Source organism: Chinchilla lanigera, unplaced genomic scaffold (genome assembly GCF_000276665.1).
Source record: "Chinchilla lanigera isolate Chin_1 unplaced genomic scaffold, ChiLan1.0 scaffold00050, whole genome shotgun sequence".
In the NCBI taxonomy this organism is placed as follows: domain Eukaryota; kingdom Metazoa; phylum Chordata; class Mammalia; order Rodentia; family Chinchillidae; genus Chinchilla; species Chinchilla lanigera.
Genome location: NW_004955451.1, coordinates 13,670,970 through 13,697,125, shown reverse-complemented (window position 1 = coordinate 13,697,125; position 26,156 = coordinate 13,670,970). Strand labels below are relative to the sequence as shown.

Here is a 26,156-nt window from a genome sequence, read left to right as displayed (position 1 = left end):
GGGCGCAGGGCGTGAGCCCCAGCCCCAGCGCCATCCTGGAGCGGCGCGACGTGAAGCCGGACGAGGACCTGGCGGGCAAGGCGGGCGGCATGATGCTGGTGAAGGGCGAGGGGCTGTACGCCGACCCCTACGGGCTGCTGCACGAGGGCCGCCTGAGCCTGGCGGCGGCCGGCGAACCCTTCGCGTTCCCGGGCCCCGGCGGGCTGTACAAGCGCGGCTCGGTGCGCTCGCTCAGCACCTACTCGGCCGCCGCGCTGCAGTCCGACCTGGAGGACTCGCTCTACAAGGCCGCGGCCGGCGGCGGCGCGCTCTACGGGGACGGCTACGGTTTCCGCCTGCCGCCCTCTTCGCCGCAGAAGCTGGCGGACGTGGGCGCGCCCCCCGGCGGACCCCCGCCGCCCCACAGCCCCTACTCGGGCCCGCCCAGCCGCGGCTCGCCCGTGCGCCAGTCCTTCCGCAAGGACTCAGGCTCCTCATCCGTCTTCGCCGAGAGCCCCGGGGCCAAGACGCGCAGCGGCACCGGGGGCGCCTCTGGAACCGGGGTGCCCCCGTCCGAGCTCTTTCCCGGCCCTGGGGAGCGCGCGCTCGTGGGCTTTGGACCACCAGTGCCAGCCAAGGACGCAGAGACCAGGTGAGGACCCCTGGCTAGGGTGGGGTGGGAGAGCAGGCGTCACTGAGGTCTTGGCCTATGGATGCCATTCCTGGGCTCAGAGGTCCCAGGGTCCTTGGTAGACCTGACTTTGGGATGGGGCAGGGAGGGCCTTGGAGAGTCGAGCAGTGCCATTTCCCTTCCATCAGCAAGTCTTGAAGGGGTGAGCAAAAGGGCTCCAGACACGGACTCTGGAGACCTGGGTTTGCATTTGTTACTTGAATCTCCGTTTCCCCAACAGTAGATAAAGGGCCCAGCCAGCCCTTTGTAGTGTCTTTCCAGGGAGCAGAAGGCCTTGGCAGCCCTAGAGCTGTCCAGCACATAGCCAGCTGAAGTGCACACGGGAGGGGTGCTGGCACGAGTGTCAGGTGTGGTTGCCCATGCCTGTCATCCCCGTACTTGGGAGGCTGAGGCAGGAGGCTTGCTGCAAGTTCCAGGCCAGCATGGGCTACTTAGTGAGTTCAAGGCCGACCTGGACTACACAGCAAGACCCTGCCCCCCACCCCGAAGTCATCCAACTGCACACTGCAATGGGTTCTGTCGATGCCAGTTCTTGCTCAAGGAGGGAGACGCTCCAAAAAATTGTTGCACTTCCCAGTGGGAGGAGGGGTTTCTCACGGCTGCTGGGACTTTGGGATGGCTTGGGGAAGGAGGTGGGGGGAAGGCGTGGGGGTGCGCAGAGCAGGGAGAGGCTGGGTGGGGACATGTGCAGTGGGGACATTTCTTGGTCCTTAGGCCCGGGTCCCTTTGTGTGCTGGCAGCTGGGGATGGAAGGGTGTTTGCTGTGGTCACCGATCTTAGGAGCGGGCGCTGGGCAGGAGGGCCCCAGGCTCGGGAAGGGCTGCTCAGCACCACATCCTCCCCAGGGAGCGCATGGAGGCCATGGAGAAGCAGATTGCCAGCCTCACGGGCCTGGTACAGAGCGCCCTCCTTCGGGGGTCGGAGCCCGAGACCCCCAGGTGAGCCCCTCTCCACCACCACCGACGGGGCTTGGGGTTGGAGCAGGAAGCAGGGAGTGGGCATGAGCAGCCTCGGCTCGGCTCCGTGTGTTACTGTGTGACTGTAAGTCCGTTGCTTCTGTGGGAGCTGGAGATGACAGCTCCACTTTGATGGTCTGGGGCCGGCCTGGACCCCGTGATGGCCATTGTCTTTCCCTGTGCCACAGTGAGAAGATTGAAGGCTCCAACGGGGCAGCCACCCCCTCCGCACGTGAGTGACCCTGCCCTCACCCTCTTTGAGCTTCAGTTGCCCCGTCTATAAAGTGGGTATCAAACAGTCACGACATCAGTGGGCTTTCAGGGGAGAAGTCATCTTAGTCCAAGGTGCCTGGTGCCTAGCGCACGGAGCCACAGCCATGTGCTTCTGTCTATAGGGTGGGGTCAGGAGGGGGTAAGATCTGCCCTGGCCCCTCTCAGGCTTTACTTCTCCCACCCTCAATGTCCCTCTCTGCAGCGTGCGGGTCAGGCAGCCGCAGTAGCGGGGCCACCCCGGTGTCCGGTCCTCCCGCGCCCTCGGCCGGCGGCGCCCCGGCGGAGAAGCCCACGGCGGTCAGCCGTCTGCAGATGCAGCTGCACCTGCGCGGCCTGCAGAACAGCGCCAGCGACCTGCGCGGCCAGCTGCAGCAGCTGCGCAAGCTCCAGGTACCGCCCCAGCCTGCAGCCCCGCCCCGAACACCCCACAACCCCGCCCATCGTTCCCCTCCCCCACAGCTCCTTCGGAATCCCTCGCCCCTCCCCCTCACTTAGCCGTCCGTCCTTAGCAGAACTTCTGGGGGGGGGGGGCCTCCCCCTTCCTAAGCCCTGCCAGTCTGCCTCGCCCCGCCTGGCAGATGGTCCCACCTGTCAGGAGCCTGGCACCGCTGTGCCCGCTCCTCATCAGGTGAACATAATGCGCGGGGACAGGCTGGGGAGGGGGCGTACAGTGGCCATCTGGGCCACCGCTAAGATCCCGCTCACCCCCGCCTTCCGAGCTCGGAACTGGGTCGGATCGCCCCAAACTGTCAGCCCCAGTGCTGGGCCTTTCTTCCCAGGCCCGACCCCACATTCAGGACGCTCCGAGCCCAGACATACAGTCGGGAGGGTCCTACTAGGGTCCCATAGTCCCATCCCGCTCTCCCGCCTCCACTTGCCCAGAACTTACCCTTGACCCCTCCCCGCACCCTCTGCCCGGCCCGTGGAGCCCCGCTCCCTCCCAGCGCGATCCACGCGTCCGCCCTCGCGCCCCGCAGCTCCAGAACCAGGAGTCGGTGCGCGCGCTGCTGAAGCGCACGGAGGCGGAGCTGAGCATGCGTGTGTCGGAGGCGGCGCGGCGGCAGGAGGACCCGCTGCAGCGACAGCGCACCCTGGTGGAGGAGGAGCGGCTGCGCTACCTCAACGACGAGGAGCTCATCACCCAGCAGCTCAAGTGAGGCTGGGCGCGGCGGCGGAGCGGGCAAGAGCGGGAGGGGGCGGGGCGCGGCCGGGGTGACCTGCGCCTGGCTTCCCCGGCGTCGCTCCTTTGCTTAGGAATACAGTGACGTTGGTCTGTTCTGAAGCCTGACTTCCTCCTCCGGCGTGGCCTGGTTTCTCTGACCCACAAACCTCTGATCATCTGGCATAATTCCCGATTCCTCTTCCTGGCCTGGTGCCTGCTTTTGCTGTGGTCTTGCTTCCCAGTGATCGCCTGGCTGTCTGTGGCCGCAGCTTCACTCCTGTGGCCCGCTGCCTGGTTTCCTTCTGCCCGCTGCCTGCTTTCGTGCTGGGCTGTGACCGAGGCACAGTGACCCGGGGAGCCTAGAGCAATGGGGTATCGTCACCCCCACTCTTAGTCCGTGAGACAAACCCTTGCAGAGGGAAAGCCTCCTCCCTTCCAGGCAGGGCTGAAACGGGGCTGGCCTGTCCTGGAAGAAAGGACCGGAACATCCCACCCCAGACGCCTAGCCATGGCCAAGACAGTCTGGATCCAAATTTAGCAAACGGCTACCCGGCCACCTCGCCATGGTGTGGCGCTTGTGGAGGGAGAGGGCGCCCGAGGCACCGCAAGACCGCTGTCCCGGGCAGGTTACTGCTTCCGAGGCAGAGGGCGCTGCTGGTACCCGAGAATCGGGCTGTGTTTTGTGGTGGTGAAGGAGACCATGGGTGGAGGAGGAGAGGTTATCAAGAAAGCGGCCAAAGGGGACCAGAAAAGGGGGAGCCAGTGAGGATTTGTCGAGGCACTTTTACGGGACCGAGAAGGAAGCGGCTGGCCGGCTGTTAGGATAGAGAGTTCTTCATCGCGGGGAAGGATGCGTCCTCCAATAATGAAAGTGATCAGGAGCTGCCCGATTCCTCTGCCGGTCTCCAGCCCGGCCACAGTCTGAGCCGGTCTTAGGTGGCTGAAGTCGTTGGCTCATCGTTCATCTCCTAATGCCGTCCCCAGCAGATTAGGGCTTCCGCCTTCCTTGTTTGTCTTGCCCCGGCTCACTGCCTACACCTAGTTATCTCCTGCCTCGCTAAAGGGTGTGGGGACCTGGGTCCAGTCTCAGCCCCGAGGTGCTGTGTGGTCAGGGCAGTTCCCTCCCCTCCATGCCTCAGTGTCTTGTCTGTGTCCTGTATTAAGATGCTTTTTTTTTTTTTCTACAGTTCTTTCTGCACAGGGATTGGTTGTACTCAGAGCCCCCAAGGAGGCAGGAGAGCTGCTCACAGGAGCCCAGTTCTGTCCCTAGGTCGTATCTGGAGCCCTTCTAAGGGGCCCCTTGAGAAGGCCACTGGTGGTCAGCCCAGAGTCCATGCAACCGGTGCCATGTGTACATTTCAGCAAGGAGTGAGATGGGGGTCCCGTGCTACTGTGGGGCTGAGATGAATTTGAGGGCCACCCATGTGGAAATGAGCCGGCAGTCGCCACCCCTCAGGGCAGGGACAGTCGGCTGGTGACAGCTCCAGCCGGATGGCTGAGCAGAGGCCGCCAGCTCCCTTTCCCGGGTACCGCGGACCCGGCTGTCCTGTCCTGTCCTGTCCTTGTGTCTTCCCGTTCCACCGGGGGAGCTGGGCCGGAACTTTCAAAAGGAACTTTAGGAAGACATTAAAGGAAATATGAAAGCACAGAGGCAGAAGAAAGGAAAGGACAGATTCACACACCTTCCGTTATGAGTGCTTGGGGGGCGTCTGTGATCCAGGGACACACAGACTCCCATCATCAAACCCCAACCCAGACGGCTCCCCTGTGGGCCTGGAAATCTGCCTCTGGCTGGATTCTCTGCCCTCCAGGCTGCGGCTCCTGCCCACTGCAAAATCAGAATTGTGTCTCTAGTTCACAACTTAAGAATTATTTAGCTGGCTCTGTCCTGAGTTCACCTCTCAGCCTTCCCAGCACTAAATGAAGGTCTGGAAAGCGCAGCCATACATGCATTCATTCATTCATTCTTGTGATGCTGGGGATGGACCCAGGGCCTTGCACATGCCAGACAAGTGAGCTACACCCCAGCCCTCAGCCACTTTTTTTTTTTTTGCTGGTGTTGGGAATATCCAAGAGCCTTTGCAGTGAGCTACATGCGCAGCCCTTTTAAATTTTTTTTAAGTTTTATTTCAAGATAGGGTCTTGTAAATTGTGCAGGTAGGACTCAAACTTGCAATCCTCCTGCTTCAGCCTCCTGTGTAGCTGGGATTACATGTATGTGCCACCATGCCTGGCTCTCTCGGCTATTTTTCCTCCAGTGTCTTGTTAGGGAATCAAGGTGCAGGTGGAGCCCAGTCTCGTCTGCCTGAGAGTTGCGGTGTTCTCTCTCCCCAAAGCTCACTGGAGTCTTTCTTTAAATAAAGGTCTCTTCTTCCTCACAGTGGTGTTTGGGAGTGGTGACATTTAACAAAACCAGCCAGGCCTGAAGCAGTCAGGTGTCGCACACACAGGCAAGGGTGAGTTGATCTTCCCTGTGGCAGAGCAGGACTTTGGAGGACAGCAGGTGGGCGTGTGCTGACGCAGCCCAGTGTGGAATCGAGATGCAGCCAGCGCCTCCACACAGAGTGGTTGTATAACCTTGGCCTGGTTAATCCCTGAGCCTCATTTTGCCTCTTTAAATGCCCAAGCCTTAGTTGTGGTAGTTTATTGATTAGTTAGGGCAAGCTGGGTGTATTGGTGCAGGCCTGTAATCCCAGCTCTCAAGGAGCCTAAAGCAGGAGGATCATAAGTCTGAGTCCAGCCTGGGCAATTTAGCGATGTAGTGAGACCCTGTGTCAATACAAAAAGAAAGAGGGCTAGGGATTTAGCTCAGCGGAAAGGGCCTGGGTTCAATTCCCAGTACTGCAAAAATATGAATAAATAAATAAGAATTACTTAAAACAGCCAGGTGTGGTGGCACACACCTGTAATCCCAGCACTCGGGAGGCTGAAGCAGGAGGATCGTTGTGAGTCTGAGACCAGCCTGGGCTACAAAGTGAGCTCAACGCCAGCCTGAACTGCATAGGGAGAACTTGCCTGAAAAAGACAAAACAAAACAAACAAAAAAGAATTACTTAAAACAGCTTCAATAACAAATAAGCGCTCAGACTGTGTACTGGTTCAAAGAAATAGAGGTATTTTTCCTCCTGTCAGGCTCACAGGGCAGTTCTCTTCAGTTGGGTGGTCAGTACTTAGTTAGGGTCCAGGCTGACAGGAGGTTTGCCACCCTCAGGCAGAAGATTTTTTTTTTTTTTTTTACTTTTTGAGATAGGGTCTCTCTATGCAGTTCAGGCTGGCCTTGAGCTCACTTTGTAGCCCAGGCTGGTCTCGAACTTGCAACGATCCTCCTGCCTCAGCCTCCCGAGTGCTGGGATTACAGGTGTGCACCACCATGCCCAGAGAGAAGATCGAGGTCTTGCCAGCCAACCTGCAGGGAGAGGCTGTGGAGGAGCTTGCTGGGAGGTTCTGGGCCAAGCCTGGAAATGCTGTCCACTCCTACCCAAAGCCCCCTGGGTAGAGACCTTGGTCACATGACTGTGGATCACTGCAAGGGAGACTGGGAAATGTAGTCTGGTGTCTGAACCTTGTTGGTCCTGTCGTAAACTGGAGGTAATAATGATTCCCACTCCTGGATTTGTTGTGAGGTTAAGGTAAGTTAGCGACTGCCACAGGCTAGCTTTTCACTTGCCAGAGCTGAATCCCTGGAATTTGCTGGGACTTCTGCCTGCCTGTCTCTTCCCCTGCTAGCTGGATGGAGGTGTATGAGGCATGCTGATGGGACTTGCTAATGACATAGAGCCTTCTGGGGAGCAAATCTGCTGGCTGGTAGAACCGAAAGCCCAAAGTTATTTGTGCCTGGCTTGTTGAGCTGGGGCCCTGCAGATGGGATTTGACAGAAATTTATGTGCAGTCCTGCCTGTGGGCCAGGGATGTCATCGCTCTTGTACAGAACTGAGACAACTTGCTGTAGCTGTTGCTTTGTCCACTTGTTTGTCCCCCAATTTACCAGGCCTGGTGCCAGGCGCTGGGAATCGGGGATAAATCTGGGAGACACAGGTCTGACCTGCCTGGGGCTGGTGGTCCAGGGCGTTGCATGACTCAGCAGACGGGAACAGCAGGGCTTTCGAGGGCAGGAAGCGCACCCTCAGCCCCAGTGGAGAGACTCGGGAGCTTCTCACTGAGACCAGAGAACAGGGTGTTAGGAAGGTCAGCAAGCCGGATGGGGGTGGAGGGGCAGCCGGGGAGCAAACAGGAGCAGCCCCCACATGAGTTCGTTTCTCCCTCACCAAGGCTGGGCTGGGGGTGCCCCTTATCATCCCCGTTTCTCAGGTGAGAAGCTTGAGCCCGGAGACACTGGGTAACTCACCCGCTCTCTCTGCTGGTCAGGCAGGGCCGGGATTACAGCATGGGTCTTACGACGCTAGAGCCAAGCTTCCATCTGCACTCCGCCCCCCACCCTCCGTGTCCTTGGCTTCGCCGAGGGGTTGGATTTCAGCCTCCTTTCGGTGCAGGGAGTGGGGACTTGTCTTCATCTGTGTTGTATTTGTTTGCTTTTAATTTTTAAACTTTTTCTCAGTGCCCGTTGGCAGTCGTTACGGGGAGTGGGCGCATGTACACAACACATCCTCGTTGGTTTTTGCTTTACTTTGCCGGCCCTCCCTCCCACGGCTCACCTCCCTCCATCCCTCCCCCTTCTCCCTGATTCCTATCATCTGTCTTGTTGATTTACACTTTTTCAGAGGTGTGCGATCTTAAGTGACAAGAGCTTAGTGTAAAGTTGCTGAAACCTAAAGCAGTTTTGGGCTCTACAGGGAGAGGGGCAGGGCTGGGTCCCTAGACAGGAGACCCCTGGGGCACTGCAGCTGCCCCTGCCCCCTGCGCCTGCCCCCCACCTCCTCTGCACCTGGGACTTCCTCCATGTTTCCTTAGCCAGAGGAGACTCAGAGGGAAGTTTGGACACTGTAGCTAAAGATCAGAGCTTTCCGGGGTAGCCTGGGGCACCTTCGGGGGGACTTTTGGTTGTATTTATTTATGTGAGACAAGGTCTTGTTAAGCAGTTCAGGCCGGCCTTGAACTCTCTGTAGCCCAGTGGCCCCAGACTCATGGCAATCCTCCTGTCTCAGCCTCCCAAGAGCTGGGATAACAGGCATGTGGCACCAGACCTGACTGAGAGGGTCTTTGGTCTCCCCTCTCTGACCTTTGGCTTTGCCAATTTCACTTGGGCTTTTCATTTTGACCTGATTGGTGGCCTGAGTTCTTCCTAGCATCTCAGGGAGGTGGGCAGGGCCAGAGGGGCTGAGCGGGTCTCTCTATGGCTGCAGTGACCTGGAGAAGTCCATGGAAAGGATCCAGCGGGATGCGTCCCACAGCCACCGGCTGGTGCCCGGCCCGGAGCTGGAGGAGAAGGCTCTGGTGCTGAAGCAGCTTGGGGAGACGCTGACGGAGCTCAAGGGTGAGGACGGGGTCCCCCCTGGGCTCCTGGGCCTCGGGCTGTGTGCCTGCCCCCCCCACTCACCCCGCCTGTCCCCCAGCTCACTTCCCAGGGCTGCAGAGCAAGATGCGCGTGGTGCTGCGCGTGGAGGTGGAAGCCGTGAAGTTCCTGAAGGAGGAGCCGCAGCGCCTGGACGGGCTGCTCAAGCGCTGCCGCGGGGTCACTGACACACTGGCCCAGATCCGCAGGTCTCTCGGGCCGGCCTCGAGTTTCCATGTGTCCCTGCCTGCGCCCCGGCCCCTGGGGTCCCCACCACAGTCCCCAGGGCTGCTGGCCTCACCTGTGACCCCCACGGGCTGCAGCTTGCTTTCCCTATGGGGGGCCCACCCCCACCCTGGCCTCACGTTTCCCCCTCACGCCCCGCCCCAGGCAAGTGGACGAGGGAGTGTGGCCACCCCCCAACAACCTCCTGAGTCAGTCCCCCAAGAAGGTGACGGCCGAGACCGACTTCAGCAAGGGCTTGGACTTCGACTTGCCACCCCCTAGCCCTCCACTGAACCTGCATGAGCTGAGCGGCCCAGCCGAGGGGGCCCCCCTCACCCCCAAGGGCAGCAACCCCACCAAAGGCCTGGACGCTGCTGGGAAGCGAAGCGTGGACAAGGCCGTGTCCGTGGAGGTAGGGGGCTGGGCTGGGGCTGAGTCCAGAGCTGCGGTCCTGGGGTCTCCGCCCGTCCTGGAGTGGGAAGGGGCCGTTCCCAGACGGAGTCCGGGAAGCGCTGTGAAGGTGACTTGAGGCTTTTGGGGCAGAAAGCATATTTAGAGGGGCTGGGGATTTAGCTCAGCGGCAAAGCGCCTGCCTGGCAAGCGCAAGGTCGTGAGTTTGGTTCCTGGTACTGGAGAAAAACCCAAAAAAAAGAAAGCATATTTAGAAAGCTGTAAGAACTGAAGCAATGTGCTAGGCGTGAGGGTGCGTCCCTGTTATCCCAGCACTTGGGAGGCTGAGGCAGGAAGATCACAAGTTCAAAGCCAGCCTGGCCAACTTGGTGACTTAGCAAGACCCTGCCCCAAAATTTTAAAAAAGAGGTGGGGGGTGCTGAGGATGCAGCTCAGTGCGAAGGTGCTGGGTTTAACCCCCAGGACCACCAAAAAAGAAAGAGAAAAGAATGTGGTCTACAAGGAAGGTAGGATTTCCGACCGAAGGAGAAGGCTCAAGGTCCCTGGGGCTGGGTCTGTGTGACGCTTCCTTCCTGTCCCTTGCACTATGTGGCTGGCGGGAGGGACTGAGCCCTGGCTGGCATGGGTAAGTGACAGCCCAAATCTTGACCCCTGACCCCTGACCCCTGACCCATGAACCTCCCACAGGCTGCAGAGCGAGACTGGGAGGAGAAACGGGCGGCGCTGACCCAGTACAGCGCTAAGGACATCAACCGGCTGCTGGAGGAGACGCAGGCCGAGCTGCTCAAGGCCATCCCTGACCTGGACTGTGCCGGCAAGGCCCACGTGGGCCCGGCCCCCGCCCCAGACCACAAGCCCCCCAAAGCCCCCCATGGCCAGAAGGCGGCGCCCCGCACGGAGCCCAGCGGGAGGAGGGGCTCAGGTATGGGGAGGGGCAGGCAAGGAGCACAGAATGGGGGTGCACCCTCGGGCTCAAGGCCAAGCTCTGGGTCAGCTGCCAGCCCTCAGCCCTGGGGGCCCAGGGTGCAGTGGGGCTTCACACCGACATTCCTGTTCATCGTGCATTCACTGTGCCGGAAGAACTGTGGGAGGCTGAGGCAGGAGGATCGAAAATTTGAGCCTAGCGTTTGCAATTTAGGAAACTGCTGTCTCAAAATAAAGAGTAAACTGGCCTGGGACCTCTCTCGGTACCATTCCCAGTACCCCGGACCACCAAAAGCTGAACAAAGCACACAGCCCACACACAGACTGTGCAGTTGCTTTCTGTGCATTAACCTTTACAATTTCACAGCAATCCCCGCAAGCCGGTACAGTAGTTATTCCCACTTTAGAGACGAGGACTCCAAGGCCCCAAATGGTTAAGTAGTAGTGTGTCACAGTCACCCCTAGTCACAAACCAGAAAGAGGCCCTGGGGCTTGTTCAGGAGGCCCCGGAAGCCCTGGAAGGCTGGGGGGCTTCCCGGAGGAGGGGGCGTTCTCTGTCGCCTGGGAGAGGAGCAGTGCTTCCCCTGAGAGGGCAGCTGGGGGAGAGGGAGAGGAAGCTCCAGCGCATACTCTGGTGCCAGTGGAGGGGTCTGGTTCTGCCGCTTCGGATGGGCCAAGGACCTGACAGTGCGCTGAGCAGCGAGGGACTGTGGGGGCCCTGCATCTTTGCCGGGATTTCTCCCCTCCTCTGCTGATCCTCCTGGAGGAGGAGGCTTTGCTCTGTGCACTCACTCCCTGGCCTGAGAGGCAGGGTGTGACCCCACGGTCTCAGGCTCCTGACCACAGCCCCTTGGCTCCTACAGATGAGCTGACGGTGCCCCGCTACCGCACCGAGAAGCCCTCCAAGTCGCCCCCGCCACCCCCTCCCCGCCGCAGCTTCCCCTCATCGCATGGCCTGACCACCACGCGCACTGGGGAGGTGGTGGTCACCAGCAAGAAGGACTCGGCCTTCATCAAGGTACTGCTGCCGCCCAGGGAGGCTGAGTCAGGAGGAAGCTGGAAACCACCCTGGGCGGGCCTCAGGTGGGAGGGGACCTTCTCTGAGGGTGGCCTGGGACTGGGGCCCCAACCAGGATCCCCAATCTGGGCATTTGCCCTGATGCCTTCCCAGGCCCTTGCCTGCTGGTGACATTGCCCCTGGGCAGGGGGTGAGGGATAGGAGTCAGCGTAGGATAACTCAGAGCGAGTAGGGCGCTGGGGCGCAGGCCTCCGTGCCACCGGTGTGACAGGGGCCTGGTCCTCGCAGAAGGCGGAGTCCGAGGAGCTGGAGGTGCAGAAACCGCAGGTGAAGCTGCGCAGGGCCGTGTCTGAAGTGGCCCGCCCGGCCTCCACGCCCCCCATCATGGCCTCGGCAATCAAGGACGAGGACGACGAGGACCGCATCATCGCAGAGCTGGAGGTGGGTGGGGGCTCGGCCGCTCTCCCAGCCAGGCTGGCCTGGACCCGCCCTTCCTGCTGCCCGCGTTTCTCCTCCGCTGTAGAAAAGCGGTCTCGTGTCCCTCCCTGGAGGTTTGAGGCTTTTAACATAGTTCCTGAGGCGCCCCAAGTACCCCAAGAGCCACTGTACCCTGAAAGCCCCACTCCTTCGCATTCTGAGAGCCTGAGGACAGCCAGTGCAGTGAGGCCCCGGAACCCAGGAGTCCTTAGGCCTCCAGGGCTGTCCCCCAACCCCAGTCACCCAGCCTCGACTTTGTATGAGACCCCCCTCCCCCGAGTCCCCGGAGCCCTGGAAGAGGAGACAGAGCAGGGCAGAGCTGGCCAGTGGCCACGATGAGGGCCCCTGCCCTTCCAGGCCAGCCTCCCATGCCATCGGCCACCGCCCCTCCTTCCTGGTGTCCTGCCTTCCAAACCTGCCCACCTTCTGCTCCTCAGGTGTTTGAGAGAAGCTCTGTCTCCTCCCTCCCCCCCACGCCCCGCCGCCAGCCGATCCCCACCTTGCTGTCCCCCCAGGACCTGGGGCCCCCCAGGGGCTCAGCCCTGGGCCCCCCGCGGAAGGTAACGGGTGCCCCACCTCTCACGGCTCTCTGCCTGTGCCCCCACACCTGCCTGTCCACCTCTCACGCTAACCTGCTGCCACCTGGTTGCGCAAGCTCCCGCCACTGCCCGCTCCACACACACAGTGACCCCACCCTCCCGCCAAGGACGGCGCGTAACTGGGCTGGGCCTGCGGCCTCCAAGGGACTCTGGCAGCTGGGGTACCTGGTGACCGCGAGTCTGCGTTCTCTTACAGGCCTGGCTATAGTGCAGCTCGGGGTGGCCTGAGCACCCTGGTCCTATTTGCAGCCCGGGTTTAGGTCTGGCCTGAAGCCCAAGTGTTGTCTTGGGCCGAGACAAAATTCAAAATCTGACTTCAAATCTGGGGACGTAGCTCAGTGGCACAGCACCTGCCTAGCAAGTGCGAGGTCCTGAGTTTGATTCCCAGTACCAAAAAATAAAAATAAAAATAAAAATTGTGTAAAAAAAAATCTGACTTCGAGCAGCATCCGGGCATGGTGGTGCACGGCTGTAAATTCCAGCTACCTAGGAGGCTGAGGCGGGAGAAACCTTGTTTTCACTGCCACCCTAGGCTACAGAGAGTTTAAGGGCAGTCTAGACTACAAGGTGAGACTTTGTCTCAAAAAAAAAAATCTAGCCAGGCGTGGCGCATGCCTGTAATCCGAGCACTCGGGAGGCTGGGGCAGGAGAATCATTGCGAGTTCAAGGCCAGCCTGAGGTACAAAGTGAGCTCAAGGCCAGCCTGAACTGCATAGCAAGACCTTGCCTCAAAAAGAAAAAAAAAAAATCTGACTTCAAGCCAGGCATGGTGGGTGTGGCTATCATCTGGGTTATGCAGGAAGCTGAGGCAGGAGAATCACAAGTTGCAGGCCAGCTTGGACAACTTGGTGAGATCTTGTCTCAGAATAAAAAAAAATGTTAAAGAGTAGTAGGAATGTGTCTCAGTGGTAGCACACTGCTGGGTTCAATCCCCAGAAGCACAAAAACAAAACAAAACAATTTAAAACTCTGACTTTGTTCTGAGCCTTTGCTTAGCCCTCCCCATACCCTGCTCCATGCTGGGCCAGTGGAGGGGCCTGCTACTCCCACTGCACTGTGCACCTTGCCCTGGGGAGTGGGCACCCCCGCCCCCTGTGGTCCCCGCCGGCCTCCTGTCCCGCTCCTTCTCGACCCCTGGTCAGGAGGTGCGGAATAGGAGCAGCCACGCCTCTCCGCAGCTGCTGGTTCCGTCTCAGCCCTGGAAGTCCTTCCTTCTCTCTAACTTTGGTCCCTGCTGCTGTCCTGCTGCACTTACTTCCTCTTTGTTCTTTCTTGGGAGCCGGAGGGTGGAGCTGCTGTCTGCCCCACAGATGGCGTGTGCAGGGGGAGGAGGGTGGGGAGGACAGGGGCGACCTCTTCTCGCCCTGCCCTGCCCTGCGTGGCTGGCGGGCGGGCCCTGCTCTGGGGATGGCACATTCTCCTCCCATGCGAGCTTCCTCCTGGCACGGGGATCTCCCTGGTGGCAGTCACTTGCGTCCTGGCCTGGCTTGAGGCCCGGGTCACTTTGGCCCCTGGTGGGGGAGCAGATAGGCATCAGATGGGGGGCAGTGCCCCTCCCGGGAGGGGGTGGCACAGAGCAGTCCAGGAGCCATCTGGGGACACAGTGTGGAAAGGGCACCTTCCGGCCAGATGTGCCCTTGGCACCTGGCTCCTGCCCTTGTCTGACCCTGGGGGCCATCCTGAGGGTCCCAGTGGACAAGGCCCTTCCCTGGCCTTCGGGCCGCGCTGACTGTCTGCATTCTGCGGTACCATCGGCAGTGGAGCCGGGCGAGCATGGTGCTGCCCCCCTGCCTCCCCAGCCTGCACCCCACTTCCAGGTAAGCAGGTGGCAGGGCTGGGTGGGTGGCCATGGGAGGGGTGGCCAAGGTCCCTGCTATCCCCATGCAGCCCTTTCTGGCTTTTAGTGGAAGGAGCCCTGGACTTGGAGTCAGACTGTCTGGGTTCAAATCCTGGCTCTGCCTCTAACAAGCTGCCAGTCGGTGGCAGTGGGGGAATCCCGTGACAGCTGTCACCTCAGGTCCTCATCTAGACAGTGGAGACAGCAAGAGGGACAGTGGGCTGCAGTAGGCATTGAAGAGGAGGTGGCTAGGCACTGTGGCACACAACTGTACTCCCAGCTCCTGGGGAGGCTGAGGCAGGAGGATCATCAAATTCAAGGCTATTAAAAAATAATTTTAAAATAATTTTAAAAACTCAAGGCCAGCCTGGGCAACGTAGAGAAACCTTGTTCTCAAAATGAAAAAGATCAAAAGGGCTGGGGATATAGCTTGTAGAAGAGCGTCTGGCACAGCTGGGTGCTCAGGATTAGACGAGGACCCTGTGGTTGGGGGTCACCGGGACCTGTCGCTCAGGAGCTGGGCACAGAGCAGCCTGGCCACACCGCTGTGCGCCTGGGCAGGGCCAGAGCTCAGTGAAGTCAGCACATGGCCCATATTTAGGGGCACTCGTGCCCCGCCTGGTGTGTGCTGGACACGGGCCCAGATGGTCTCACTTTATTCTCTGTGGAGCCCACAACATTGTCCCATCAGACAGACTTGACGGTGGCCCGACACCCGCTCCGGGGTTTGACATGGGCGTGAGAGGCGAACATGTACCGCACTTGCGTCTGTAAACAGCCATTGTCACTGGAGATGGAAGGACGTGGGTGGGGTGAGAGAGACTTGAGTTCTAGTCCTAACCTGCCCTCTAACTCACTGGGTAAGCCCAGTAAGGGTCCTCCCTGCCTCAGTTTCCCCTCCTGTAACCCATAGCCCAGCTTGGAGCTTGGTTCACAGGGATCACACCCCTCCTCACCTTCCTTTCTCCCCCAGGCTGCCCCAGGACTCTCGGCCTTCTGCGTCCCCCGGATCGTCCTGACGGAGTGTCCCCCATGCCCACCAGAAGTCAGGAGTGAGGATCCAGGCCCCCGCTCAGCCCCTACACCAAGACCCCGGACCCTGGTGTGCCCCAGGCCCCAGGCCCCGCCAGAGCTGGCGGCCGTGGCTGCCTGGCCCAGGAGCACCCCGGTGCCCGCGAAGGCCAGGGCAGCCAGGAAGGAACTGGCCAGAGCCACCTGTCCGAGGGCAGCAGCCCTGGATGGGACTCAGGAGCCCCCCGCCATGGAGACGCCTGCAGCAGACACACCCAGGGACGCGGGGCATGGGGCGCAGACCTGCTGTGGGGAGCGGCCCTCAGGCAGTCCAGGCTTTGTGGTGCGGAGGGACAGCCTGGAGGAGGCGCTGTGGGAGCTGGAGGCCACCCTGAGCGAGCTGGGTGCAGCCCCTGCCACTGCAGGACGCCCTGCTGGTCCCTCCGGCCCGCTCCCCAGACCCCAGGTGGCTGCCTCTCCCGTCCTCCCCCACTGCCCTGCCACCCCGGGCTCTGGGCCTTCAGAGCAAAGGGTGTCCTTGGGGCCGCAGGAGCGACAGCCGTCTCAACCCGCTCCCTACCCTCTCGGGAGCCTGCAGCCAGGCCAGGGCTCTCGGGCAGAGCCAGGGCAGGCTGGGAAGCCGGCCCACCCAGGACTCAGAGCCCCTGACCCCGGCAGGGACCCGGGGCCGCCCCACCTCTGCTCTGTATCTGTAAACCAGCAAATAAAGCTCTCTCCCCGTTTCCGCCCCAGCTCCCTCCTCCTGTCTCCGACTCTGTCTGTCTCTCGTTTCTCTGTTCATGTCTCCTGGTCCCCAGAGCCCCGCTGGGCAGGCCTGCTGTCAGGCGATTCAAAGAGCCAGGCTGAGCTGGGCATGGCAGGGCATGCCTGTAATCCCAGCACACTAGGAGGCTGAGGCCGGAAGCTCAAACTTGAGCCCAACAAGAGCAATTTAGCGGCACAGTGAGATTTTTGTCTCAAAATTTAAAAGGAAGTGGAAGGGTGTGTGGGATAAAGCTCAGTTTGGAGGGTTCAATCCCCAGTACAAAAATGAAACAAAACAGCTTTGCTTATCTCTGGGGGGACCTTTCCGCTCCCCGTGAGGAGGATGGTGTGGGCCTGAGGCTGCCTGGCCCGCTCTGCCTTCCTCAGCTCGGGCCCAGGAAGGAGCCCTTGCTGGGAGCAGGCACGGTGCTGGGGACCCTCGCGCTGGCAGTGGCCTCCCGGGAGGGCATGCGTGCCACTCGGAAAGCCACGGAAGCTGCTTCGGCTCCGCAGCTGTCCTTCGGAGGCACCTGGGCTCGGGCGGGGCGGAGCCCTGGCCTAGGCTGTGCCCCACCCCGGCCCCCCAGGAGGTCCTGGCCCAGCCCCCTAGCGGGTCTTGGTGCCCCTCGAGCCTCCACCCCAACCCAGTTTCTCTCTTTGCAGAGTGGCGGTGGCAGCGTGCCGCCCATGAAGGTGGTGACGCCCGGGGCCTCGAGGCTGAAGGCAGCCCAGGGCCAGGCAGGCAGCCCGGACAAAGGCAAGCACAGCAAGCAGCGGGCGGAGTACGTGAGGATTCAGGCCCAGCAGCAGGTGAGGTCCGGGAGGGGGCACTCTGCTGGCCACCGTCCCTGTGACCACCACCCTCCCCACCCTGCCCCGGGACCGTCTCCTCCTCCTCCTCAGCCAGGTATGGTGATGCTTGGCCATTCTCACAGCACTCTGGGAGGCTGAGGCAGGAGGATTGAAGTCACCCAGGCTGGGCAACTTAGAGACTTAGTGAGACTTTCAAAATAAGGAAGGAAAAGGAGGGGCTGGGGATTTAGCTCAGCGGCAAAAGCGCCTGCCTAGCAAGCGCAAGGTCGTGAGTTCGGTTCCCGGTACCAGAGAAAAACCAAAAAAAGAAAAAGAAAAAAAAAAAAAGGAAGGAAAAGGAGCTGAGGATGTGGCTCAGAGTAAAGGCCTCCAGTTCAATCCTCAGTACCCCCAAAAGGAGAGTTCTTAGCCAGGCCTCCACACACGCCCCAGCCCCTGCCCCCAGTGTCTTGCCCTGTGCCCAGCTGTCCCCTCCGCCAGCCTCTTCCATCTCACCCGACACCCTCCTGGCCGCCCTCTGGATGCCTCTCTTCTGCATGTCTCTGTGGCCTCAGCTCCTCGGTCACGCTGTCCTCTGCCAGTGTCCCCGCTTGTAGCTGTCCCCTTGGGAAGCACTGCCCACCCCAGCCCCACAGGTTCACCTCCTCAGTATGCGCTGTTCCCTCGCCCCCAAGCACCTGCAGGGTGTGGGTGCGGCTCCCTGCACTGGGGAAAAGTACAAAACCCCGAGGCGCAGTCCCCCTGCGACTGCTGTCACCTCTCGCCTGTTTTCTGAGACCTGCAGGAATGTAGTTGCAGAATGCAGTTTGTTGTTGTTTTTCAGTACTGGGGATTGAACCCAGGGCCTTTGCAATCCCAGCCCTTTTGCTACTTTGAGACAGGATCTCACTAAGTTACCCAGGCTGGGCTCAAAATTGTGATCCTCTTGCCTCAGCCTCCCAGAGTGCTGGGATTACAGATGGGAGGCACCATGAGGAGAATGCAGATTTTGATTTCTCACAGATCAGCTGGAAGCCAGGGCCTAGATCCTAATCTGAATCCCTCCTCAAGCTGGCCAGGGCTCTTCCTGGTCACTTGGCGCACGGCCTGGTCCTCCGTCACCTCCCGGCCCACACCCAGTGTGCCTGGTGCCTTCCCAGAGCAGTGGGGCCGGGACACGGCGGTCCATGGCCTTCGTTCGAGTTCTCCACCCTCTCCAGGCCCCTCCTCTGTCACTTGCGCAGCGGGGAGGAGACCCCAGCAGGGCTCTGAGGTCACACGTGCCAGGGAAACCGCCGTGCTCCACAAACGAAACTGCAAAGCAAGAGCCCTGAATTCTATGCTTGGCGTCCATCGGTGGATGGAGCCAGAGGCCCAGGGGTGCAAGGATCGAGGCTGTGGAAGTCACAGACACCCTGCTTCTGTGAGGATAAATTTGCAGGTCTCCTTTGGGAGCCCCAGTGCAGAGGGGCCGCCCCAAGGGCTGAAGGCACAGACAGGACTCGCAGAGAGGCTGTGACCTTCCCAGGGCAGAGGGCAAGGGGCGCAGTCACGGCTCCCTGCTCCTGCTGGCCCCTGGGTGGCACTGGGAATGGCCCAGCCCTCAGGCTCTGCGGGAGGCGGTCCACTTCCATACAGGGGTGCAGGAGACCCTGGCCAGCAGAGTGTTAAGCAGCTGTGACGTTTGTGCCTTGTGGCAAATGGGACCAAGTTCTTCTCCAGACAAAACTGGGACCCATGGGGGTGGAGGGGAGGATCTGAGGGTAGAACAGAAGGAAGGGGGAATCTTCAGAGACTGCAGCCATGTCACCTGAGAAGGCCAAGCGGCTGGGATGGGGTGGCTGGGCCTGAAGCTTTGCGACAGGGGCTTAGGGGCGGCGCTGCGGCCAGTCTAGTGGGAGGGAGGATGGTCCACGAGGACACGTCTCTGCAGAGCCGTGAACTGAAGGCCCGGCCCTGGCTGGGGCAGCGGGGGCAGCTGCGGGAGGACGTGTCGCCTGCCTGCGTGACCGCACACACCAGGAGCAGGTGTTCCCAACACTGAAGCTTGGAAGAGACCAAGGGCCTTGAAAAATGCTGTGGGGCAGAGCAGAGGCTTTTCACTAGAAAGACTGGTTGAGAGCAAAGAGGACAGGCAAGAGGGGGCGACCCCTCGACTGGGGCGGCAGGAAGCGAAAGGAGGGCAGGAGGCAGAGGTCTCAGCTTCTGCCCGTTCTTCTGGCTGGGGAGAGAACGTTCCTTGGGGCGGGTGGCGCTGAGCGCAAGTCGGGGACAGCGTGGTAAGAGCGCTTGCTCGCCTTGGACGGAGTTTGTGCTGCAGCTGCAGGGCCTGGCCCAGGACAGGGACAAAGACTGGGTGGATCAGTGGGTCCTGTGGCCGAAGCCTTGGACCCTCTGAGGATCAGAGCGCGGCCACAGGAGAGGAGGGGCAGGGAGCCCGAAGGGGCAGCACAGGCGGCAGAGGGCGGCGCAGGGAAGTCTGGCTGCATCCAGAACTGGCCACTTCTGTATTTGTGGAGGAAGAAATGGTCACCAACAAGAAGGTCCCCACCAGGCGGTGTGACCTCCTGTGTCGCTGCAGGCTACAGGAAGCAGGACTTGCTTGGGGCACTAGCTCCCTGCCCAAGGCATCTGGAAGCCTAGCCTGCAACTGGGTGACCGTGTAGGTCCGTGGGGCGTGGAGGGACCCTGCCCAGAACTAGCCTCCGGGTCTAGACCACAGGACTATTTTTGTCTTTTTTTTATATATATTTTTTGAGACAGGGTCTCCCTGTGTAGTTCAGGCTGGCCTTTAAGTCACTGTGTAGCCCAGGCTGGGCCTTGAATTTGTGGTGATCCTCCTGCCTCAGCCTCCTGGGTGCTGGGGTTACAGGTGTATGTCACCGCTTCTGGCTCCCCCCACCCCTTCTTCTTTCCAATCACGGCTGTTCAGTTACGGGCTACCATTACAGGGCAAAGGCCTGCCCTGTGTGACCCTGACCAAGCGGAGCCCAAGGTTAATGGTGCCGCAGAACCTCAGGGCACCGCTTCACCTGCACATCCCTGGGCCCGCATCAGAGTCCCATCTGGAGGACCCAGGAATCTGCATGTGTGACGCATGCCAGGCATTGTCCCCTGAAGATTATCCAGGTGGCTCTCATACCTCACCCGGGAGGACCACAGCTCCACAGAACAAGCATCTGGAGCCAGTGTAGGGACAGGGCCTTGTTCCCTGCAGGCCGGGAACAAGGTCCCCTTGTTCACTGGGGACCGGGTGGCCTTCCTGGCAGCTGTGTGCAGAGAGAGTGCCTCCGGGATGGTGGGCTGGGTCCTTCCCGGAAGTGCACCCTGTCCCACCAGAGGCCCCTGCTTGGCATGTTAGCATCACAGAGGCCAAAGGGGACCCTGACGGCCGGGCTGGGCCGCTGACCCCTCTGCCTGCTGTCGCAGCCGCTAACTTTCACTTCTTCTCCCCCCCTCCGCCCCATCCCCCCACCTGCCCTGGGCTCGGTCTCTCCTGTCCTCTGTGGTGTCTCTCTTCCACCTTCTCTCCCTGCTGTCAGTAACCGTGGGCCACCCCACCCCTCCCCACTTCCTCTCTGCCCCTGCCAAGCCCCCCCTGCACCCCCAAGTCAGGGCTCTGCTCTCTCTCGATGACCCTCCAGGGTCTTCTCTTAGATCTTGGAGGTTTTCCACCCCTCACGCTTCAGCTGGGGGTGGAAAAGGCCTGAAGGCCACCTCCGCTGTCTCTGACCCCGACCCTGTTTCTGTTTCAGGCCACTAAACCATCTAAAGAGATGAGCGGGTCGAATGAGACCTCGAGCCCAGTGTCAGAAAAGCCCTCGGCTTCCAGAACCTCCATTCCCGTATTGACTTCCTTTGGGGCAAGGAATTCTTCCATCTCCTTCTAGAACCTTCTAGAAGCCCCTCACATCCCTCCCCAGCCCGCCCCCTCCTTCCTCCTGCCATCTTTCCCTACTCGCCTTCCCTTCATCCCCCACACCCCACCCCCTCCTGTGGGCCCTCCAGGGTCCCCCCCACATGGCCCTCCTCACCCTCTATACTCCTCCCCGCCCCCCTGTTGGTGTTTTTGGTTTTTTTTTTTTTTTTAATGATTCACCTTTATTTATCTTTTTTTAAAAAGCAGAAAGTACAACTAAAAACCAAACACACCACCTCCCCTTGACTTCCTGTTCCCAGTGGCCTCTTCCTGTCACCGTCTGTCCCCTCTCTCATACTCTTCCCGAAGTCCACCCCGCAGCTCCTGCCCTGTCCCCGTGCCCGCCTTCCCCTCGCTCCTGAGGAAACTCCAAACAAACTCTGAGCCACGCAGACTTGGAGAGGCAAGAGAGCCCCTCCCTTCTCGGTCATCCCGTCCTGGAGGAGCGTGAAGAGGTTGGGCTGCCCCCAGCTTCCGGCTGGACCATGGGACCAGGGCATGAGGGCGACCCTGGCCCCGGAGACGCCCTGCTCCCCGACAGAGCTGGGACGAGACAGCGCTGCTGCTACTTTGCTCCGTCCTGTCGCGTCCAGTGCGCCGGGAGGCCAGATGGACCCGTGGGCATCACAGAGGGACAGAGGCGGGGCGGGAGAGGTCCCGGGCTGGGCGTGTGGCCATGGTGACCAGGCCCGTGTCCCTGGGAGCTACTGGCTTGTGGGGAGGAGCTGCCGGTGCTGGCAGAGAAGGAGGCGCTGGTGACCCTGGCATGGAGGGAGGTCACGGGGGCAGCCTGCCTCTGGGCCGCTGCCCAAGGAGAGGGCAGCCCGGGAAGGAGCATTCATCCTTTTAGTTTCCTAATTTAGCACTTTACACGCCATTAACTTATTGAATGGGGGTGGGCAGGCGACAGGGAAGGGCCTGGCAGGGTAGGTCTGGAGGCCTGAGGGTGGGAGGGAGAGGAGCAGAGCTGGGGGGTTTGGGGCAGTGAGGACAGCTCTGACCCCACAGGCGGGGCCGACCTGACCTGCAGCACCCTTTCCATGACTTGAGGGCTTTGGGGCAGGCTGCGACGTGGGGATCTGGTGACTACTGACAAGATGTTTGAGGGTCCCCAAGTCCTGGAATAGAGGGGGAAGGAGGCTTTAGGTCCCCAGTCCTGGGGTGCCCAGGGGCCCGGGGAGATGGGGGAGGAGGGGATGGAGTGGTGTCCCCAGGGGACAGGGTTCCTATTTGGAGCACAAAGGTAGAGGAAGCACAGGGAGGGGACATCGGGCTTGTCCCCCATAAGCACAGAAAGGAGGAGCCATGGAAGGGGACTGGGCCCACGTCCCTGGGGGCCCGGTGGGGGACCCAGGGAGCTGGGGAGGGCTGGGGAGTGGGGAGCCGGGCTGTTTCTTCGTTCCTTTGGGATTATTTTTGGTTTCTGGATTTGTTGATTCATCTTTGTTTTCTAGCTTCGGACCATTTTTTGTACAAAGGCAAGTGAGCCTTTTTGAAAAATAACAAAAGAAGAGGAAAAAAAAAATCCCTCCCTGAAAAAAAAAAAATCACAAAAAAACCTAGAAAATAGGAAAAAAAAAAAAAAAGGACCTCATAAATGATGCAATTACTTTTAATTGCAGGCAACTCTTTACATTTAAGTGAAGTGTCTTAACATTTTATATTGTTTTAAAAATATATTTACATATTATATATATATAATATACGTAATATAAATATATATAAATATTTAAAAAAGAAAAAAAAAGGAACCCACGGCCCTCTCTTCCTGGCCGCTGTCTGGGCGGGGCTGGGGCCTGGGGACAGCGGCGGCCGGGGCTGGGGCCGGTCCAGGGAGGCAACGCGATGCTTAGTCGGGTACAGAGACCCCGGCTCGGGAGGGGAGGGGGGAGTGGTGCCCCCTCCTCCCTCCGCTCCATTACTCTGCTTGCTATTCCGCCTGCCCCCCACCACCTCAGCCCTGTGACCTGAGTGCGTACCCCACTGTCACTGTCCTGAGTGGATGTCCCTGTGTGGGGGAGGGGAGGGGAGCGTCCATCCGTGGGGCCGAAGGAGGGGGCCCCACCCACCCCCTGCGGTAGAGTCCAGTGGGATCCGCATCCTTCTCGCTTTAGTTCCTGCACACGAGCGGGCTGGGAGGCACTTGCTTGAGACTGCAGCTTGGGTGTGTGCAGATGTGTGCGGGTGTGCACCGGCACGGGGCCTCCTAGCTGCGCGTGCATTTGCATGAGGTGTGAGTGCATGGGGATGGCCTGTCTGTGTGTGTGTGTGTGTGTGTGTATGTGTGTGCACGGAGGCGCGTGTAAGCTGCTAGGACACTGGCATGTGCCTGCCTGCGTGTGCACGTGAGAGGAGCCCTGCGCGTGAGAACACGTGTAGCGTGTGTGCAGATGTGCCTGGCTTCCAGAGACCCGTCACATGGGGACCGCAAAGGCGTGGACGCGGAGGCGCGTGGGACCTGGCTGCGGCTACGGGCGTGGGCACGAGTGTGCTGGTGCAGATCCAGAGTGCGTGTGCATGCGTGTGCGTGCGCGTCCCATCATCCCCGCAACCCGCCTGGCTCCCTTTCCCGGCCCCCGACCCCCAGAGCCCGCAGCACGTCTGTGCCCCACTGCATGCGCCTCGCTGCCCCCCCACGCCCGTGTGTGCTTGACAGAAATCGGGGGGACGGTGCCCCCGCCCGCCGCGCTGCCCCTCGCATGGGGGCTCTCGCCCGCCCCGCCCCATGCTGTTCCCGGAGCCCGGCTGGGGCTCTGCGCGGGGTCCCAGGGCACCCGGGCCAAGCTCAGCTCCACCCCGCCCCGTCCACCCCGTAGGGACCGTGTTGGTGTAACAGTGACAGCTTCTGTGGATGTTCTGTGACCTCTGTCGGTGTAACTTGACAATTTCTAAATGGAAAAGGGTTGCTGTGTTTTCTGTCTCTTTTTCACCGTCCTTCTCCCCACCTCCCCGCTCTTTCCTTTTCGGTTTTTCTAGCCGAGTGTTTGGGGCTTTAATAAAATTTGTTTCTCTTTCCTCTCCTGGATCTCCTTCCTGTCCTCTGCTGCCTTGTTCTTCACCCGTGAGGGCCGGGAGGCATGGGGTAGGGACACTCACAGCCACCAGGGAAGGAGGACCAGGGCTGGCGCTGCCCTGAGGCCCTGAGAACCAAGGACACAGCAGGACCCAGGGACTCTCAGTGGCCAGCTCTGGGCCCAGGCAGCGTCCTGTCTCAGCCTCCTGACCATCTGTGAGCTGGCCGTGGGTGCTCCCTGAACCTGCAGCTGAGAAAGCTGCAGAAAGCCAGTTGTCTTAGTCACTTTCTTGTTGCTGGGACAGAAATACCCAACACCCACAACTTAAGGAAGGAGAGGTTTATTCCGGCCTACAATTCAGTCAGTGGCTCCAAGGCAGCTCAGCAGGGCATAGGGGCCTGGCGGAGGGGAGCTGCTCAGGGCATGGTGATCAGGAAGGTGCAGCTGTGGGGCGGGGCTAGGGAGAGGCCCCGCCCCTGGGACGACCCTTCCCGCCAGGCCCCGCCCCTCGCCACAAGTCTGCTACGAGCCTCTCCAAAAGCCCCACCTGTGAGCACCACAGGTTCTTGGGGGACCCTAGCTATAAACCGTTTCCCCAGCCTCCCACCCAGATGAAGCCGGGTCGGTCACCTCTCAAATCTAGAGTAGCAGCCTGAAGACTTCTGAGATCATAACGCGAACACGCACGTCCCACCTGAGCGCTCTAGTGTGCACACACGCCCACGGCAGAGCAAGTGCGGCAGCCCTGGGGTTCTGCGTGGGCCTTCCGGTCTGGAAGGCAGAAGCTGCGCTTCTGTGCCCTTGAGGCACAGAAGGTTGCCTTCCCCAGGTTCTGGCTGAGGCCTGGGGGTGCTATCTCCTTCCCTTCACCCCATACTATCACTTCTGTCCCACGTAGTCACAGCGTCCTGGGGCTGCAGCCTTCCAGCCAGCCCTGGAGCACATTGCACATTCTTTATTTCTGTCTTTTTGAGGCAGGATCTCACTATGCAAGTTCAGGCTGGCCTTGAGCTCACTTTGTAGCTCAGGCGTGATGATCCTCCTGCCTCAGCCTCCCAAGTGCTGGGATTACAGGCCTGGGCCGCCACGCCCGGCTCCCTCTTGCACGTTCTAAAACCTCCTTTGGAGGCAGAGGCTGGGAATCGGCCTGCTCTCTGCCAGTGACCCTCACACCAAGGTCCCCATTGTCCCTGCAGACTCTCACAGGGCCACTCTCATTCTACCGTGGGTCACCGCTGTGTCGTTTGGGACGTCAGCAGATCTTGTCTTCTTGCTCCCATCCTAGTTCCGGAGAACACCCCCCAACTACATGCCAGAGCTTGTGCCAGGTGCTTCATGCATGCTCCCTGCACCTGCCGTGTGGCTCATGGGTCGGCTGGGCCCAAGCTCCACCTCTGTCTGAGGAGCCAGCCAGAGAGCCTGGGCATGGAGCAGACCAAGGAGGCACCAGGAAGCAGAGGGCAGAGGCACTGAGGTACCCACAGCTCCTGAGTGTGACCAGGCCCCGGGGGCACATCTGCATGGAATCCTTGGGAATTAGGAGTGGCAGCTGGGTACCATGGCGCACACCTGTAATCTCAGCCCTCTGGGAGGCTGAGGCAGGAGGATCACAAGTTGCAGTCCAGCCTGGGCCACTTAGTGAGACTCTATCTCAAAATAAAAACAAGGGCTGGGGATGTAGCTCAGTGTGAAGAGCCTCAGGTTCAAACCCCACTACCTGAAAACAAAATGAGGAGTGGCTTGGTGGAAGCTGGTGGCTGAGGGTCCCAGGCTGAAGCCCCCAGGGTGGGCAGTAACCCGTGGGTTGCAGGAGATGAGCAAAAGCCAGAGTGTGGAGTCGGGTCATGTGCGATCAAAACCACCAGAGGGCGCCAGGGCAGAAAGTGTCGCTGAGCAGCTGTCTCAGCAGGGGGAGGACTCATCCCCCGGGGGAGGAAAGAGGAGGGCTTTGAACCCAAGCCCTCTCGGGTGCTGGGCAAGCGCTCGAACCCCCAGCCCCAGCCTGTGCAGCTGCTCTGTCAGTGCTTTGGAATCCTTAGCTCAAGGCTCATTCATCCTCTGGGGAGTCGGGCAGAAGCTGTTGGCTCCACCTCACTTCGGAGAACACCCAGCAAAGCCAGGACAGGAGTGGATTGGTTTGGCCTCAGTTCCGGGTTCCTAAGGGGCAAGCAGGGCACAAGCAGGAACCCCCGGAAGCCATCTTCTCTCCCTGTCTGCACACCTCTCTGGGTCTCCCTTGGGCATTTTATTTTTAAGAGACAAGGTCTCACTCTCCTACCCAGGCTGACCTTGAGCTCCTTATTTCAAGGGATCCTTCTGCCTCAGCCTCCCAAGTGCTAAGTGCTGAGATTACAGGCATCGTGTTTACAAAGGCCGTCTAAATCACAGCGATTTTCCACTGTACGGATAGATGGGGATTAAAGCCACAGCCTTTGCACTGAGCTACAGCCTCAGCCCTTTATTTATTTTTTAAATTTACTTTTAGACAGGGTCTCGCTAAGTAGCTAAAATGCCAGGCCAGCTTCAAACTTGCCATCTTCCTGCCTTGGCTCCCAGACACACTTCTTCACCTGACCTCTTTTGTGTCTTTGAATCCAAAGTAAATTGTTTGTACACAGCTTGTAGTGAGGTCTTACATTTAACTGCTTGCTATC

The 26,156-nt window shown here is 60.1% G+C and overlaps 1 protein-coding gene across 17 annotated transcripts in view; it reads left to right on the top strand.

Moving 5' to 3' along the window:
- The window catches only part of Srcin1 (SRC kinase signaling inhibitor 1), a gene marked incomplete in the record, with an annotated part of 61,027 nt that extends 37,514 nt beyond the window's left edge, over positions 1–23,513 (top strand). For 7 of the 17 annotated variants that reach the window (XM_013519341.1, XM_013519342.1, XM_013519347.1 and 4 more), the window contains 13 exon segments: positions 1–631; positions 1,516–1,608; positions 1,815–1,858; positions 2,102–2,289; positions 2,877–3,052; positions 8,362–8,492; positions 8,572–8,719; positions 8,901–9,147; positions 9,834–10,068; positions 10,934–11,088; positions 11,377–11,529; positions 12,003–12,125; positions 14,975–16,432. In XM_013519341.1, the coding sequence (XP_013374795.1) occupies positions 1–631; positions 1,516–1,608; positions 1,815–1,858; positions 2,102–2,289; positions 2,877–3,052; positions 8,362–8,492; positions 8,572–8,719; positions 8,901–9,147; positions 9,834–10,068; positions 10,934–11,088; positions 11,377–11,529; positions 12,003–12,125; positions 14,975–15,928 (3,278 nt within the window). 17 annotated transcript variants of the gene reach the window in all.
- Between the last annotated feature and the right edge of the window lie 2,643 nt (positions 23,514–26,156).